This window comes from Notolepis coatsorum, assembly GCF_963971535.1.
Source record: "Notolepis coatsorum genome assembly, chromosome: 2".
NCBI lineage: Eukaryota > Metazoa > Chordata > Actinopteri > Aulopiformes > Paralepididae > Notolepis > Notolepis coatsorum.
In genome coordinates this window covers 165,232,183-165,249,593 of record NC_140166.1, presented here as the reverse complement: position 1 = coordinate 165,249,593, position 17,411 = coordinate 165,232,183, and the positions used below count along the sequence as shown (strand labels likewise).

The following is a 17,411-nucleotide window of genomic DNA, read 5'->3' as shown; positions in this document are numbered from 1 at the left end:
TTGTTTATTGAACAAAAATACAACCTGCAAGTTGGCCTTTAAGGTTAGAGTTTGTCTTAGAGCATGGCGATAGAACGCCTGCCCTGATTCCAAACTCTAACCTTAACCAACTGCGAAAGAGTCGACTAAGCTTAACCAGTGATAAACTAGGCGTTAGGTAGTTTGCAGGCTGTTCGACGCGGAAATAGGCGCAGAACTTGCCGTCCCACGATTGGCGCACATGTCACATGACCTGGCCAATCAGAGCGCAAAACTCGAACGCGGAAACACAAGTTTGTTGTGGAAAGTATAGACGCCTCCCGGCGTGAAGAAGAAGTAGGGGAGGATTATTATGGCTCTGGGGAGGCGGGAGCAGAGTAGAAACAAACGAGAAGGAGGAGGGCAGAGTCCGTCCCGACCACGCCCCTCCTCCTCCTCCTCCTCAAGCGCTCCCACAATGCAGTGGGGGCTATGTATTTAACATGGCGTCCATGGTTGCTGTTTTGATCAGAGGGCCGTGGGATTTGAGAAACAATATACTTGTTAGCTAACAGGAATATGGAGACCGCTAAACAATAATTGGAATTTTTAAATTCGCCGCCGTAAACGTAAGTCGGCGCATGTTTTTCCACCATAGATGGTCTAACGTATTTCTGTTTTGCGCTGCCTTCGACAGCTTGCTTCACTTGTTGTTGTGCTAATGTGTTATGCCAGCAGTGTTATTTGTCTAGCTAGCTAGCGGAGCTAACGGGCTAAGTTAGCAAACAGGTCTTATGAAGTCAACACGCTCGCTTGCCAGATCATCGGGGAGGATTTTTTATTTGTTTTTAATTTATTGCTGTGCTTTTTCGTGCAGTAGCCTAATAACGACTCTTCGTTGCTTCGTTCGTTGTTGACTCTGAAGTGTAGCTGGTAGCGTTGGCATCACTGCACGGCTGGCTTCTGTTTATTATGATATGGTGTTGGGGGGGGGGGGGGGGGGGGCAGCTGGATGCCCAAATAAAACAAATGCATACTTAATTACATTGGTGTGTCGGGGTGGTGGTTTAAGTTGGCGTGATCTGATCGTAGACTAGTGACGTTAACTGTTGTTGTTGTTGAATTGGCCGATTTACCATAGAGCTTATGATACACGTGTCTCTTCCCAGGTTTCATTTGGCTTGCGTCTTCCTGGTCATCCTCATCCTCGTGGTGTTGTTTCCTCCTTCACAAACACACAGAAGGAGGCAGGCAGGCATGGATGAGTCTTCAAGCCCCTTAAAAGCAGCGAAGCCGTCACGCAGTGAGGCAAGGGGAGCCCAAGCTCAGCCCATCAAGCCCAATAAAGAGGCTCCGGGACAGAGGGAGGGCATCAAGTCTGCCAGCCGCAGCAAGCACTGCCCTGCCACGACCAAGGATGACCATGACATAGGTAGCCAGGGAGGCAGCAGGGCTGGCAAGACCTCTGTGGATTGTCCCCAGGATAAGGGGAGGGGAAGGTCCCGTAGGTTGACTGGGAGGACCAGCTCTGGGGAGAGGGTCAAAGGGAGAGCGGTAGGGCAGCCGTCTGCAGGGCAAGGTCCTGACTCCAGGGCCCCTCTGTCTGCAGGTCAGAGCCCCTCAGAGGGCAGGGCGGCTGGCGCTGCTCTGGAGCCTAGAACACCAGAGAAGGTCCTCACAGAGCAGACCAAGTCCAGCAACGCCGCTCTGCTGAAGGACGAGTCCCTTGGTGTGTTAAGTTCCAACATGTGTTTTAACCCCCTGAGCCCTGTTTTTTTTTAAAACCGTTTTCCCTTTATTTTCTTCTTAACACTTTCACTGCCCAAGCTTAATTCCGTTTTACCTCCTTGAATGCCCATCACCACTTCAATGTTAGCGTTAATATCGCCTAATCTATGTTTTAAATTATGGCTATGTGTCTAATCTGCCCGTCGCTTATCAGAGACTCATTTTCCAGTCAACATTGTCGTAGCAGATTGTTTTTTTATCGCTTCATTTCTGTTTTCTAGCATTTTGAAAAGCACTTGTCTTCATGGGAAAATGAAGACATTCCATGATGATTGCCCTTTACTGGAATATTCTAGAACGTAGGGCTGGGCGATATGACCAAAAACGTTATCGCGATAAAATTATAAAATTATTTTCATATAATTCGATATCGATAATTATCGTCGATATAATGTATGTCAAGTTTAATTAACTTATTATGCTGCTGCGAATGTCTCGAGTCGAGTTGATGTCGTCATCAATCCGCGCACGTTAGAAGTTAGCCGACAAGCGGAATATCTCATGGCAATGTAATAAATATGACACTAAAATACTCTCTTCCGCCACAATATATTGAAACGACGTCCACTGTATACCCCACACTACTATGAACGTGGCCTCAGAATTCACAGCGCACACATACTCTGCACGTAAATATATAAAACGTCGCCGTGCAAGCTAGTTAGCCTAGCCAGCCTGTTGTCTTATTATGCTGCTGCGAATGTCTCGAGTCGAGTTGATGTCGTCATCAGTCCGCGCACGTTAGAAGTTAGCCGACAAGCGGAATATCTCATGGCAATGTAATAAATATGACACTAAAATACTCTCTTCCGCCACAATATATTGAAACGACGTCCACTGTATACCCCACACTACTATGAACGTGGCCTCAGAATTCACAGCGCACACATACTCTGCACGTAAATATATAAAACGTCGCCGTGCAAGCTAGTTAGCCTAGCAAGCCTTGTTGTTGAGTGAGTCCTACCTCTCTACCCAGAGGTGCAGCGCTGGGTCTCCTTCCTGGTCTCCTTCGCTCTCGGCCATCTCCTTCACCGATTGGTTGTTAGTGCGTGCTCATATCCAAGCTTGGAAAATCGATATATCGAAACTTTGCGACCACGTTTCATGTTTATTTCGAGGAAATAATTTATCGCGATAGTTATCGTTATCGTTTTATCGCCCAGCCCTACTAGAACGTTGTCATTTTTCAGTCTATTTATGAATCGTTTTCAAATAAACGCTAGATTATCGATAGTATATGTGTACGCATGCACGCTCTGGCCGCAAGCTGAAAATCGATTCTCCTATTTCTAGGGATGCCCCGATCGATCTGCCACCGATCATTATCGGCTGATAATCAGTATAAATATGTGATCTGTGATAATGCTTTATTTTCGCCGATGGTCAAAACCGATCTCACTCGCTGGGTGGTGCGGCGTCTGCTTCTTCCTCCAGCCCCTCCCGCACGCATGTAAACACGGGTCTAGTCTAGTGGGATGGGAGGACGGCGTCTCCCTGAGCTAACGTTAGCTACCGTTAAAATGACCCAGTCAACTATTCACTTTTAGTTTAATACATGATGAGGCATTGTCTAACCGAACGGTATCTAGCCGGCCAGCTACCGATAGCTCCTGACATCAACAAACGCTCCAGCAATAGTCTAGTAGAGACGTGTATGATACTCTGTTAGCTCACGTTAGCGCAAGTTAGTTCACTGTTCAAAACGAAATGTCCCATTGAACTAAATAATTCACTGAGGCGCTGTATCAACGTTATATATCCGGCTAGCAGTAGCTACAGATAGCTCCTGATATCAATGTCTTATAACACTGATTCGACGCGTATTCGAGCTGAGGGCTTGCTGAGCACAGTAATGTTATACCAATAGGGTCCAGCTGCAGCGCAGGAGAATCCTGGCCGTAGCTCGAGGCTACTCGAGTATAGGTCCAGCTGCAGCTCCGGAGAATCCTGGCCGTAGCTGGAGGCTACTAGAGTACACACAGACAGTGGAGCTTGTTGCGTGGTGGCGATGTCTCGCAGATAATACAAGTACAAGTCTAATTATATAATATATATATTTTATAATTTTATTTTTTATATAAAATAAGTTTTATTTATTTTTTTATCAAAAACGATCGGTATCGGTCGATATGGCTCACGACGATCTGTGATCGGTATCGGTGGCAAAAAACGTGATCGGGGCATCCCTACCTATTTCCTGACCGCTCGCACAGTGAAACAGCCATATCACATAAAAGCTTATATCTCAGTGAAAACGAGTCTGATTATCCTAAAACTGGTAACATAGATTCCTTACCTGAGATCAGATGGTATCCAAATGGATTATTCCAATTCCTGATCGCCATTCGAAAAAATCTATCCTTTTATTGATTCACAGTGTATACTGTAAAAACGCATAATCCCCGCTGCTCTGAGGCTCACTAGTGGAGCTGATCGACCCCGGCTGCGTGAGTGAGAAGTAAAATTTCTCATTCATTTTCATTGAGTTCAATCCAACAGGGTGAATTACCATCTGGGAGACGATAGGGGGTGCTTTTTTCACATCTGAGCGCCTGGAGTGGCTGGATTTCCAACGGTAGACTCGGTTGATGAAATATGATTTCAGATCGCTAATATAAAGAAAAACAAATTCTCGTGAGTGGGGGGTAAACCCGAGAAAACTCGGGTTGGGCAATCAAAGTGTTAAAGATATCCAATGGAGTTTTCTTTCTATTCACATTTCCACCTGAATAAACACACGTTTTCTGTTCTATAGTCCTACTACAAGCTGAATACTTTTCCTACCTTGTATAACCGTCGGAAAGTACATTTTGCTGTGTTCTTTGCTATGTTTAGGTGTGGAATATTTAAAATGGGTCAAGACGCTGAACTGTAGAATTTCAGACGAGTCAAATTTTATATAAAAATAGAACAGTTTATTTCTGTTTCTGTGGCCACAGAAAAAGTATCCTCAGTTTACAATCAGAGACATGTGTACACAAGAGCGTCTGACCAGAAGGTGAGAGCTCTGGTCAGACTTACAATTAAGTACCAGCTGGGAATGACAAATTAAAACAAAGATGAGAAAAGGAAAACAAAGATGCGTTTAGGGGGTTTGTCGTGTCTCACACAAGACGGGAGACGAGATTAGCAAGAAAAGAACAAGATGTGATTTTTCTTGGACATATGTAGGGATACACCGAAATTTCGGCCACCGAAAGTTTTCGGACGAAAATGGCAAAAAAATGGCCTTTCGGCTTTCGACCGAAAGCGTTTTTAACTTTTTTCACCAAAAATACATCACCGAAACAGAAACAACCTGTAACCTAACGCGTGTTGTTGTGATGATGTCGCGCTGTCGGGAGTCGCGGTGTTTCTATGTAAACTCTGTGCGCAATGCGTCCAATAAATGCGTCTTTAACATCCTTTTTACTATATGCCCGTCGCGGTTAATCACTGAGTGATCTAATATGCATATTCTTCAGAGCGAGAGGGGGGGGGATAGTGTTTCTCACATTGACGCTGTCTTGTCGTTGATAATATAATCTTTCTCGAGCATACACGTCGCGCGTCTACTGTGCCGAGTCAAGAGAGCACATTCATCTGGGGATTAGAAAGGTGCGCTCAGTAGAGCACAGATGTCCGCCGCGGCAGCCAGAGAAAAGATGTACTGTATGCATTCAGAAGTGCTGAATAAATGTTTTATGGACCCATAATAGTGATTATTTATTTATTAAGTTTTGCCATAATCATATATTTTTCCATAATCGTAATGTTCCACAACATTGGTAAAAAAATTCTATTCTATGAATCATTTTCGGCCTTTCGGCATTCGGTTTTCGGCCAACTTTTCTATTTTCGGTATCGGTTTCGGCCAAGAATTTCCCATTCGGTGCATCCCTAGACATATGTCATATCTAAATCAAGCTGTACTGGGCATTGGCCGTTGTTTTAAGAACACTGTCAAGACTGTCGCCTAGTGTCTTGACTAGTTAAAGCTTTGTACAGAGCAATATATATTTATAACAGATCTATGAACATGTCCAATAACCTGTACAAATGATGTAACATAATACATATTATTACAGTTTATATCTCATCGAAGGAAGGCATTGTTAATATATATACTAAGGATTTGTTGATACACAGCACGCAGGGGCTGTAATATACACACATCTAGGCAGCTATTCATGACAGACTTTGGTTATACAGTAACAAGTTCACTTGCAGTGGTTATTTTCTTTGGACCAAATGCAACGCTGTGTCTTCATGGAGCGTTGGTCTGTCTGTGCAGGTACTAGGGCTGGGCCGTTGCTGGGTGGTCGGCCCGCTGAGGGGGGCACATCGGCAGGGTCAGCCATGGAGGGAGGGTCCCTGACGGAGCAGCAGCTGGGTCTCCGGCAGGCCGAGGAGCGCCTCCACAGGGACTACATCCACAGGCTGTTGAAGGTAAGGAGTTGAGATGGAACTGGAGGAGAGAGCTTTTCATTATCAGATTGAATGAGTGAAGATAGACTGACGTTTTAACAAAATTACGCTCCATATATGTAGAGCGCTTTCTTTGATCTTCACCGCTACACTGATCCACTGTCTGTTTGTCTACGTTTGTTTTGAATTGATTTTCAATATTAGTATCCATTTGTTGGACAGGCAGAGTTGACGATAGGTTCTAATTAAAAAAATAAAAGGACTGACAGCAAACCTGAATAATCTGTTCATTGACGGATTGATCACATACTGTTGCTGGGCTGGACTGGTTCTCTGAGCTCCCCTCTAGTCGCGCTTTCGCTGCTACAGGGTTTAATCTGAAATGTTGCCAACTCCTCCGGGATTGTTGTGTAATGTGTCGTCTCTAGAGCCTTCTTTTTCTCCTTCATGTGAAGTTGAAACTACTCTGTAAGTGAAACCTAAACATAGCTGCTGTCCAGACATGTTCAGTTTATGGATGAACCCATTATCACGACTACCGCGGTAAGCCTAATGTGGATTAAGAGTAGTTTTAGATTTTTATTTTTAATAAAATTGTGGTCCTTGGGCCTGGAATGACCTCCAGACACGTCTCTAATTGGCATCTCCGATCTTCTTGTGTTGTTTTAAACTAAAATAACGGAAATCCTTTCCACCTGCTGCTCCTGCTTTGATGTTGAATTTAAAATTTTGGTTGATTGCTATTGTTTTATTGTGCTTGTATATATATATTTTTTGACTTCATTTAAAATATCGGTTGTATGGTAGTTAAGTCTACTGTATGTGTATCGTGTCTTGTTATGTATGTTTTGTCATAATTTGTGCTTGCCTTGGCCAGATCACCCTTGGAAAAGAGACCTGTCTCAATGGGTTTTTATTTTCTGGTTAAATAAAGGTTTGATGATGATGATTTAAAAAAAATTGCTTCATTTGGGGGGAAATCCTTTGCCATGTCTAGGCCTGATCCATGTATGTGAAACCAGCTCATACCACCTGAATTTGAATTTTGATGCTATACACGCTATGTTTACATTTTGTGTTTGTAACCATTAGCTAAAGCTGTATCTATTACATTTTTTTAAGGTATGAGTTATAAAAGTGAGAAAATACTTTTATTTTCCACCTACAAGTCAATCTCTTCAAGAGTCTGATTATGTGCATAGAGCTAGTATTTACACAGTCAAAGAAATTACAGATCAAGCCTAGTAAATGAGCTAGGTGGGGGCCGGGTCCACACGATCACGGGTATTAATGACACAGAAGTTTTGAAAAAAATAAACCTCTGTCCACAGGTGAATAACCGCATACTCAATGGCGACTGGAAAACCAGCAACCGATACATGTAGTACAATGCCAAAGCAGTAGGCGGCGATGTTGTTCAGACATGAAGGCCATTTCAACCAATCAGAAAAGGTTGAACGCTCACTACACTTCCTGCTTAAAAACAACATAGCCACCATCTTTAAATACCTTGCGTTAGCCATTTAGCCCATAGATATATATAGAACACTAGATAGCTTAAGGCAGAGTCACCAGCGTCACTGAACCGCCGCCATCTTGGGAGGGTCAGCCTTGAGTGAGAGTGAGTGAGCTGCACAGACAAAAATACTCATAACTCGCTAGGCCTGCCACGATAACACATTTTGCTGGGCGATTAATTGCCCCCGAAAATATCGCGATAAGCGATATTATTGCGACCGGTTAGAGAATTTTTTTTGGGAAATTTATTTCCCAAAACTTTTATTTTGAAGCCCACCGCTCCGTCTTTTCCGGTGTTTTAGACTTTTATTTTGAAGCCCACCGACCGGACCGGAAGTATTGTTGTGATTATCCTAGCAGAACCTATGAGCCGACAACTTGTCTCGTCCGGTTCTGTGTTTTTGAGCTAATGATAAAACTAATATTGAGATTGTTGGTGAACAACTAACTTTAGGTTAGTTTTAACGTTAGCTACTAACGTTAGATGCAGCTACTACAGGCAATCAACGATGAGGAGGAAGCGTCAAAGCAGTATATAATAGAATAGCTGTGGTGCGTAGGCACTGCAGCACGACTCGAAACTACATACCAGGTTATAATAAATGAATTCATGTTTAACTTGTCCCCGTGTCCAGTCCTTTGACTAGCCCCACCCGTTCATTGTAAACAATGATGCATGTAATTGTATTAACGTTATTCTGTGTTGTAGCTATGCTATACGTTGTATTTCGTTTGTTAGCTATTTAGCTAATGTTGTTAGCATTGAATGAGAATCAACACTCGATCTTTCATCTTTATTTAGCAGTCCAGTTTCTCCGGGCAGTAGCGAGTAACTACTTGGGTCTAAAAATAGCTAACGTTACACTATAAATAAAATAACGCTACTTGGTTAAAAGGAGCAACACTATTGAGAAATGTAGTTAAACTATGTGGCGTTGCCCCACGGAGCTCCTGTGCTGTGCTCTGTAGTAAAGCCAGCGGCCCGCCTCCCAACACGGGACAGTGACTGACAAGGGGCACTGGTTCCGCCTCATTAAAACAAACGCGCAAATAGCAATTAATCGCGCCCGTCAAAATCATTGCATTAATTTTAATTATCGCGGCAATTAATCGATTTATTGCTTATCGCGGCAGGCCTATAACTCGCTGAAATATTGACTGATTTACAAACTGGTTGGTTTGCTATAAACATCAAATATGTAGTTATGATACTGCATACTTATTAAAAAAAAAAAAATTACGTTTTTTTTTTACAAACCGCTTGAATCATAGCCACGTTAACACTTTGATTGCCTAAGGTTAAATTCATGATATACCATCCGTTGCCAGCTCTATTTAACATGGAGAAGTTCCCCTTCTTTGCAGGGCTATAACTTTTTAAATTCTATTGCTAGATTGCCATTATTAGGGCCCATTCAAGGTCCTATATGTATTGTTCATGGTGTAGCAACGTTAAACTTTTTCATTCACATATTCATACTAAAATATGATCTAAAGTATAAGTACGTTTTCATCTCTTTCTGCAGCTTTCTCCAGAACGTGATTTATAGCCCCAAATACATTATATTGATGATGAAATACAGTTTGGTAGGAATCTGTGCGAGATCAAACATTTCAATTGGACGTACTTCTAGAAGTTTCTACGTATCATCTGATATTGACCGGATGGGCGGGGGATCGTTTATAATTCCGTGGGCAACGTTTTACCATTCATCTAATGTGGGTCAAATGTTCATCATAGCAGTTGGTGTCGAACACGGTAATATTACACGCTAAAACTCACCCCAGTCTCCGCGGGCCGTTGGGCGATCAGCGTGGGGTAGACAGTTTTCCATTATGGGATGTTGAAATACCCGGTCCATTTCCAGGTTGTATAATAATATATACGTCCAAATCATGTTGTTTTTTCGAGTTATTTGCAGCGATCGATGTTCACTGTGTGAAGACTGAGTCTCTCTAACATTAGCGAGTGCCCGGACCACATATGGAGTGAGTCCTGCCGGGTTAAAGGTAACATCCGTTTTTTCGATCTGCCGATCGGCCACCAGATGGCGGTCTTGAACCGCTAGAGGATTGAGAGGAGATCACACTTGTGTCTCAGGGCCCCGGAAAGGAAATATGATTCCGATCACAGATTTTTGAAATATTGATATCAAAGACGAGTTACGGCGTCTTCGGCAACTTGAGCATGGCGGGGAAGGACGCCTAAACTCGTCCTTTGGCAACTAAAGTGTTAATAATGCTTGTAATAAACCAAACCGTTTGTAAATCCGTCAATATTTCAGCGAGTTATGAGTATTTTTGTCTGTGCAGCTCACTCACTCTCACTCAAGGCTGACCCTCCCAAGATGGCGGCGGTTCAGTGACGTCGCTCTCCATTGGCCGGCAGCGCGGGCAAGCTATCTAGTGTTCTATATACATCTATGATTTAGCCAATGTAGCATATATATTTTTCAGCAAAGTGCAATAAAAGTGCAATAAACAAACGGATACATTCACTGTGTTCTGCCTTTCATTTGTTGATGAAACAACCAACAGCAACACAATTTACCACCAAGAGCGTAGTTTAGTCTCACAAAAAGATCTCCGGTGTTGTTAGTTACATGCTAACGCTAGTAGAATGAATGGATGCAAACGTTATTTAACACATTGCAGAATGTGTACAATACAATACGGCTCAATACAAACAATTGTTAAGGGGATGCAGTCTGGACTGGGTTCCTTATAACAATAACTTGACAACACATGAGTTTAGTTTAGCCGCAGCTACATGTTTACTCTGAGCGTCCGGTCAGGAATGCGACAACAGACATCAGTCGATCACAACACTCTTCAACACAGACGATACGTTTCGAACAAAAGTTTGTTACAATCATTTTCATATAACGCTACTTGGGACAGCTCTGCTGTAAACACTGGTGTAGCTGGCTCTGCTCTAATCTCTCTACCCCGCGCTTGGTTGCTAACTTGCTATTGTTTGCGACAGTCTGCCGTGAACATGGGAAATAATTGCGACAGCTCTGCTGTAAACACTGGGAATAACCTCGGTTGCTATGCCCACACGCACCCACTGCAACCGGGATGTGCGCAAAACGTCACCCTGGACTCCGGTTTTCAAAGACCGCGGTTGCAGTGTAGCAAGACTCCGGTTGTGTGTGCCCGAACAGTGCAACTGCGCACATACAATCATGGTTACATTAAATCCAGCGCTCGTGTGGATGGGGCCTAATGTCTCCTAGATTAGTGTGATTTGAATGTCAACACAGGGAAGGGAGAGTAGCATTTAGCAGCGCAATCCATTTAGACTTAAAACGCCTGCTAATAATGCATTATATAGCCTGCATATACACACATGTGTTTCCCGGTTTCAATGGGTTAAGACTGATGGCCGCTTTGCGTCTCCTTTTTTGTTTTTCACAGCAGTCTCCTGATTATCCAAACTTCCAGTACTTATGCAAGCTGTGTTCCGTGCACATTGAGAACATCCAGGGAGCCCACAAGCACATCAAGGAGAAGAGACACAAGAAGAACATCATGGTAGAAGATACTGCTCCTTTTGGTTTCCCTGCATATACATCCCAGTTTTAACATGTTTTATTTTCATCAGATGTTCCTCACTGTAACAAATTAAATATACAACATGATGCTGTTGCTGACATTATTTTTTCTTTTCTTTATTTCAGGATTTTTTTTGAACATTTACAGTTGTCGATATCATACATTTTCCATATTTTTTCTTTATTTCCCTCTCATTTCCCCTTCCCCTCCCTCATTCCCACCCCATCCCCCCCACACCGAGGTTATGGACAAACACATCTGCAAAATATACAAACACACAGCATAGATGTTGCTGGGAAAGAAAAACAAAAAACAACAACAATATCAATCAGACCCATCTGCATTGTGCACAAATATTTAGATAAAAAGAGATAAAGAAAGAACTAAAAAATAAAATAAAAATAGGAATATAATAATAATAAAAGATATGGAAGTGCAGTTAGAGGTGTAAAGCTCTATCCTTTCTAAGTCTCTTCATTGATAGTCAGGGTATCGATGTGTTGCAGAAATGGTTGCCAGGTCACATGGAATGTTTCAAGGGAGCCCTTTAGGGAGAATCTGATTCGCTCAAGCCTAATGCAATGTAGTATCTCATGTATCCATCTGTTGTGAGTGGGTGGGGAAGGGTGTATCCACTTAAAGAGAATAAGTCTCCTAGCGAGGAGGGTAGTGATCGCCACAACTCGTTTTGCAGCCCTAGATGCGATCAAAGGGGTATTCGGGATACCGAAAAAGGCAGTGAGTGGATCAGGGTCTAACGTCACACCCAGGACCCTACTCAGTGTATCAAATATTGCAGTCCAAAACTCTGAGTTTGGGGCACGTCCAAGATATGTGCATATAATCGGCTGGAGATTGTTTACATCTATTACACGTATCCGTTCTATCCGGGTATATCTTTGCTAACCTCGCATTAGTGTAATGAACCCTATGCAGGATCCTACACTGCAGCAAACTGTGTCTTGCACATATAGAGGAGGTGTGTACAAGGTCTAATATATGATCCCATTGTTCATCTGTAATGATAATTCCCAGATCTTCGTCCCATTTGGCTTTTAGGGAGTCTAAGCAAGTTGGGTTCATCCAAAATATTTTATCATATATAATTGAGACGAGCCCTTTCCGCCCGGTACCGAGCGATAGGAGAGGGTCAGTCCTAGAGTCTGGAGGACGGCCAGGGAATTGTGGGAATTGGTTCTGAACAAAATGTCTGATCTGAAAAAAACGGAAAAGGTGGGAGTTTGGAAGACCAATTTTTTTTTGATAATTCTGCAAACGAGGAGTACACACCTCCGGAGTAGAGGTCATTAATGGTTAGCAAACCTTTGTTCGCCCAGCTTCTGAATACAGGACGGTAGGAATAGGTGATTGCGAGAGATTGGAGCTAGCCCTGACGGAGCGTGTAGGCCAAATTGTTTCCTTAACTGATTCCAGATTTTCAAAGTATTCGTTACGATTTGGTTCCGAGCCACCTGTTTAATAGGGATTGAAATGGGTAGTTGGGATGTTGCCACAGACCAGAGTGGGTACTTTGAAGAGGATACTTCCATCTGAGCCCATTGGGGTTGGTCTTCTTCCTCCCTCCTGGTCCTCCAGTAAAGGAGTTTGTTTATATTACATGCCCAGTAGTAATAGCGAAGATTAGGCAAAGCCAACCCCCTTCTGATTTGGGAAGCTGCATGATCGTCCTCTTAATACGTGCTCTTTTGTTACCCCACAGGAATGAACCTATAAGTTGATCAATCGAAGTGAAAAAGGCTTTATTAATAAATATTGGTATATGCTGAAAAGCATATAAAAATCGGGGTAAGACCACCATCTTTATCAAGTTGACCCTTCCCAGAAGTGAGAGGGGGAGAGAGGACCATCTCGTCAGATCTAACTTAAAGCGTTCCAGTAGAGGACGGAATTTTTTTGCGAAGAGCTCTGTCTGTGATTTGGCCATAAAAATCCCTAGATATGTGAATCTTTCCGTGGCCCTTTTTTAAAGGGGAAAAGCGATTGAGGAAGCCGTTCCGCAGATGCATTAACGGGTAAATATTCACTTTTCTGGAGATTAAGTTTGTACCCCGAGAGTGGCCTATGCTCTTCTAGAATATCCAGGATAACCGGGATGGACGATGACTGATTGGAGACATAAAGTAGGAGATCATCTGCATACAATGAGAGTTTATGAACCAGGCCGAACCTCTCAATCCTGGGATAAAAGGGTGTCGAAGAAGGATGTTGGTCTCGGGCCCTCAATCTGTTCTGGTAGTCCAATGATCCGAAGGTTGTTACGTCGACCTCGAGGTCCTCCGCTTTAGCCTTTAGCATAGCATGGCTAGCCCTCAGATCGGCACATGTAGCCTCTAGCGACGCAATTCTTTCGCTTACAGATTCTGCATTCTCCTCCAAGGACTTGACCCGCTGTCCGTTGTCGGCCACGTCCGATTTAATTTGGTCAAGTTTATTTTCCAGAGTGGTAATGGCTTTTCTGAACTCGGTGGTCATAGCCTCTTTGTGGTTTTCAAGCAGGGTGGCTAGCCAGGCCTTGCTAAAAGCGTCGTCAGCCTCCTTCTTTCTGAACATCGCCCCGTTTTGGTTTTGGAGTCTTGGATGTCATCTTTGCGAGGACAAATATTTAGTTAGCTGTATCGATACTTGCATATAAAAAAAGAACTGTGACAGTTTGTAGTCTTAAAACGTGGAATTAAAAAAAACATGAGGGAGAGAGGGAAAACACGTCTTACACCCTTCTCGCCATACCGGAAGTCCTGCTGACATTTAAAGTTAAATATAAATACATAAATATACATTTAACCTCTTAAACCCAACACAGATTCATTTCACGTCACAAATGGATCAATACAGATGTTGCGTTTCTTTTTCAAATGTAGCCAAGAGTAAAGACCCGAACCCTATCAAAACGACAGTCAATGTGTATTTTCAACACTACGTTTGCGCTACCAATGATCATCTTCCACCCGGAGCCTATTTTCTGAAAATCTGCCTAAAATACATACCTAAGTAAATGGAATATTGCTCCACTTCTACAAGGGCCATTTGCATATTCTTGGTATCTAGGGACATCTATGGACCTCAGTGAATGTATTCCCAGTGTCAGAAATATTGTGTCTATTACTAGGCTTGCTTAAATTGTGATGAAACAAAGGAGAATAGGAATTATGATTTTTCTTTGCATCTTTCACAGTGAATAACACCATGCTAATAATGACCAAACATTAAAAACTGCCACTGGTCTCGTTCAGTACCTTCTTGAGATCATGTGTACAAAAAATCTAAGTAAATGAATAAAGGAAAGATGATTAAACGGAAGGTTCTGTAGATACAGTACTGAATTCTCCCATCCGGACCAATGCAATTTGAAATATTATTATAGAATAGCAGGCATATAAACTACCTTATTATAGCCAATTTGCACATTTATATATATATATATATATATATATATATATTATCTTTCAAATGGATTTAGTATCATAAGAACAGATAATGAAATCTACTGTACTGTACCACAGTGCAACCGTTTTGAAACTAATTTCAAATCTAATTGTTGCTGCATGCTAACAATTGGAAAGAGAAACTAACTGTGCTTCAATATTTGTCAAACGTTACCTTTTGTGGTAGAATTATTATCCCGAATAATAAGAGTTATTGAAATAATTCATACAGAACTCTGAACCTTGAACCCCATAGTACTTTACAGGAAGTGTAGTTTTGAAAAATTCCAACGCAAATCCATAGCTCTGGATCTCCGCTACAAAATGTCAACAAAAAACTGCCATTCCCATGATTCAAGGTTTTACAAAATGGTCGCCTCTCGCGGATTATACAGACATTTCGAAGAGGAAAATCGATCTAATACACACTTTAACCTATTCCTAAACTAACGTATTGATGATAATATACATTCTAAATGCTGTTGTGACATGGTTATGATCATGATGTTTATACTTTAATATGTTTGGGAAAAAAATCGCTACTTTTATAGAACAGTCTGGAAAATATTGATTTATGACCAGATGTCATTTGCGGTCCGCCGACGGACCGCACAGGCGGAAGAGGTTAAGTGTTATTAGCTAAATATGAGCTTATAAATATCTCGGAGCATTGCACCGGAAAACCGATGATTTAGACACAAGAGGAAGCACTCATGAAATCGTTGTAGTTTTAAGAAAGAAGACCCAGGGCTTTCGATAGACGTCTAAATTTCATAAAACTACAGTACCCAGCTCACACCAGCCGCCTACAACAGAAGTCCAATAATTTCTCTTAGAAATATTGACGTGATTTTCGTGATATTCTATATTCATATTGCATGTGTCCGGATGGCATAATTCAGTATTGTATCTACAAAAAACCCTGTAAATCATCTGCCCTTTGTTCATTTGCTTAGATATTTTGTACACTTGATCTCAAGAAGGTGCTGAATGAGCATTTAAAATGTTTGGTAAATTTTTGCATGGTGTTATTCACCGTCAAAGATGAAAAAAGATAATAATTTATATTCTCCTTTTGGGTCATTACAATTTACTCAAACATAGTAACAGACACAATATTCCTGACACTGGGAATACATTCCCTGGCTGAGGTCCATGGATGTCCCTAGATACCAAGAACATGCAAAGGGATCTTGGTAGAGGTGGAGCAATCTTCCATTTACTTGGGTATGTACTTTTAGGTGAATTTTCTGAAAATATGGCTAGGGCTTAAATGCAACTTTAAATATAATTTAATTAGGGATGCTCGATATTGGCTTTTTTACCTATACCGATATTGTCCAACTCTTAATTTCCGATACCGATATCAACCGATACCGATATATGCAGGGTTCCCCCCCCTAAAAAATGCAATAATTTCAGGTAATTAACATTACATATCTCTTGTTGTGGAATTAACACAACATTATGCATACTTTTGACAATAAATAAAATCAAAATTTGTTCTTACTTGCTTGCCTGGGTAAATAATAGGGCTGACCTTCGATTTTTTTTGGCAATCGAAGCTTCGGGGCCGAGCTTCGATTTTAATTCGAAGCTTTGAATTAAATTTTTTTTCTTTTTTTATATATATATATATATATATATATATATATATATATATATATTTTTTTTTTATCTTATGTTGTGGGACTTGTACAGCACTTTGGTAAACTTTGTTGTTTTTAAATGTGCTCTATAAATAAAGTGGATTGGATTAATGAATTAAGTAGCCTCTTTCGTGACTGTGACGCAGCCAACACAGTGTGATTTAATTCAAGGTGGATCGCTGTTGTCGTTTGAACAACTTCAGATTTCATGGGAACTACCAATCCCCCAAATCAAGAATGTTTAAGATGAATGAAGTAAGATTTTGATTATTTGAAATATGGCCTGTGTAGACTAAACTATGCACAGAATTATGTCAGTCTACAAGGTCCGGATTCTACATGGTCCGGCAATGTAGACCTTGTAGACTCCACTACAGACCAATTATCAGTGAATGTTCATGCATTTTTAAGAAGGGCTACTTCCACAAAAAAACAAAGAACTCACCAAAACATCTCGGTAGCACCTTATCTAAATGTTCTATTTCATATATGGAGATTCATATTTATTTATGTTTTGCATGCATTTCTACATTTTATTTCCTATTTTGTTTATTCATCCCAGTATCTTTCTTTCTTATGTGTGGAATTCTACAAGGCATTTACATTCACATTTACATTTAGTCATTTAGCTGACGCTTTTATCCAAAGCGACTTAAAAGTTCTGTACGACAGGTCATCAGGAAGGATACAACTCTATCAGCTGAGTAACAATATTCATCAAAGTGTTGCGTGTTACAGTGTAGGTTAGTTTATTAGGACAAGTGCATGACCGTAAGGTTAGTTATGGTTAGATTTTTTTTATTTTATTTTAAAAAATTTATTTCAGATAATGGTTGAAGAAGTGCGTCTTTAGTCGACGGCGAAAGATTGGATGGGATTCGGCTGTCCTAACTGGGGTGGGTAGTTCATTCCACCATTGTGGGGCAAGGACTGAGAATAGGCGTGTAGGTGGTGTATATGTGTTTGAGGATGATATCCTTCAAACAGGCAATAGTGATGATATAATTTGGGCAGTGCTGAGCTGGGTTACTTTCCTCCAGTGTATTTGTCCCCCGGCCCCACCCAATGGCCCCATGCACACACACAC

At 41.6% G+C, this 17,411-nt stretch overlaps 1 protein-coding gene across 1 annotated transcript in view; it reads left to right on the top strand.

Moving 5' to 3' along the window:
* Positions 1-454: 454 nt before the first annotated feature.
* tut4 (terminal uridylyl transferase 4) overlaps positions 455-17,411 on the top strand; it is a 110,568-nt gene continuing 93,611 nt past the window's right edge. Inside the window, exons 1-4 of the mRNA XM_084308379.1 lie at positions 455-587; positions 1,128-1,687; positions 6,023-6,177; positions 11,095-11,211. Coding sequence (XP_084164505.1) covers positions 1,216-1,687; positions 6,023-6,177; positions 11,095-11,211 — 744 coding nt within the window. The 5' untranslated portion in view covers positions 455-587; positions 1,128-1,215. The remainder of the gene's footprint in view (positions 588-1,127; positions 1,688-6,022; positions 6,178-11,094; positions 11,212-17,411) is intronic.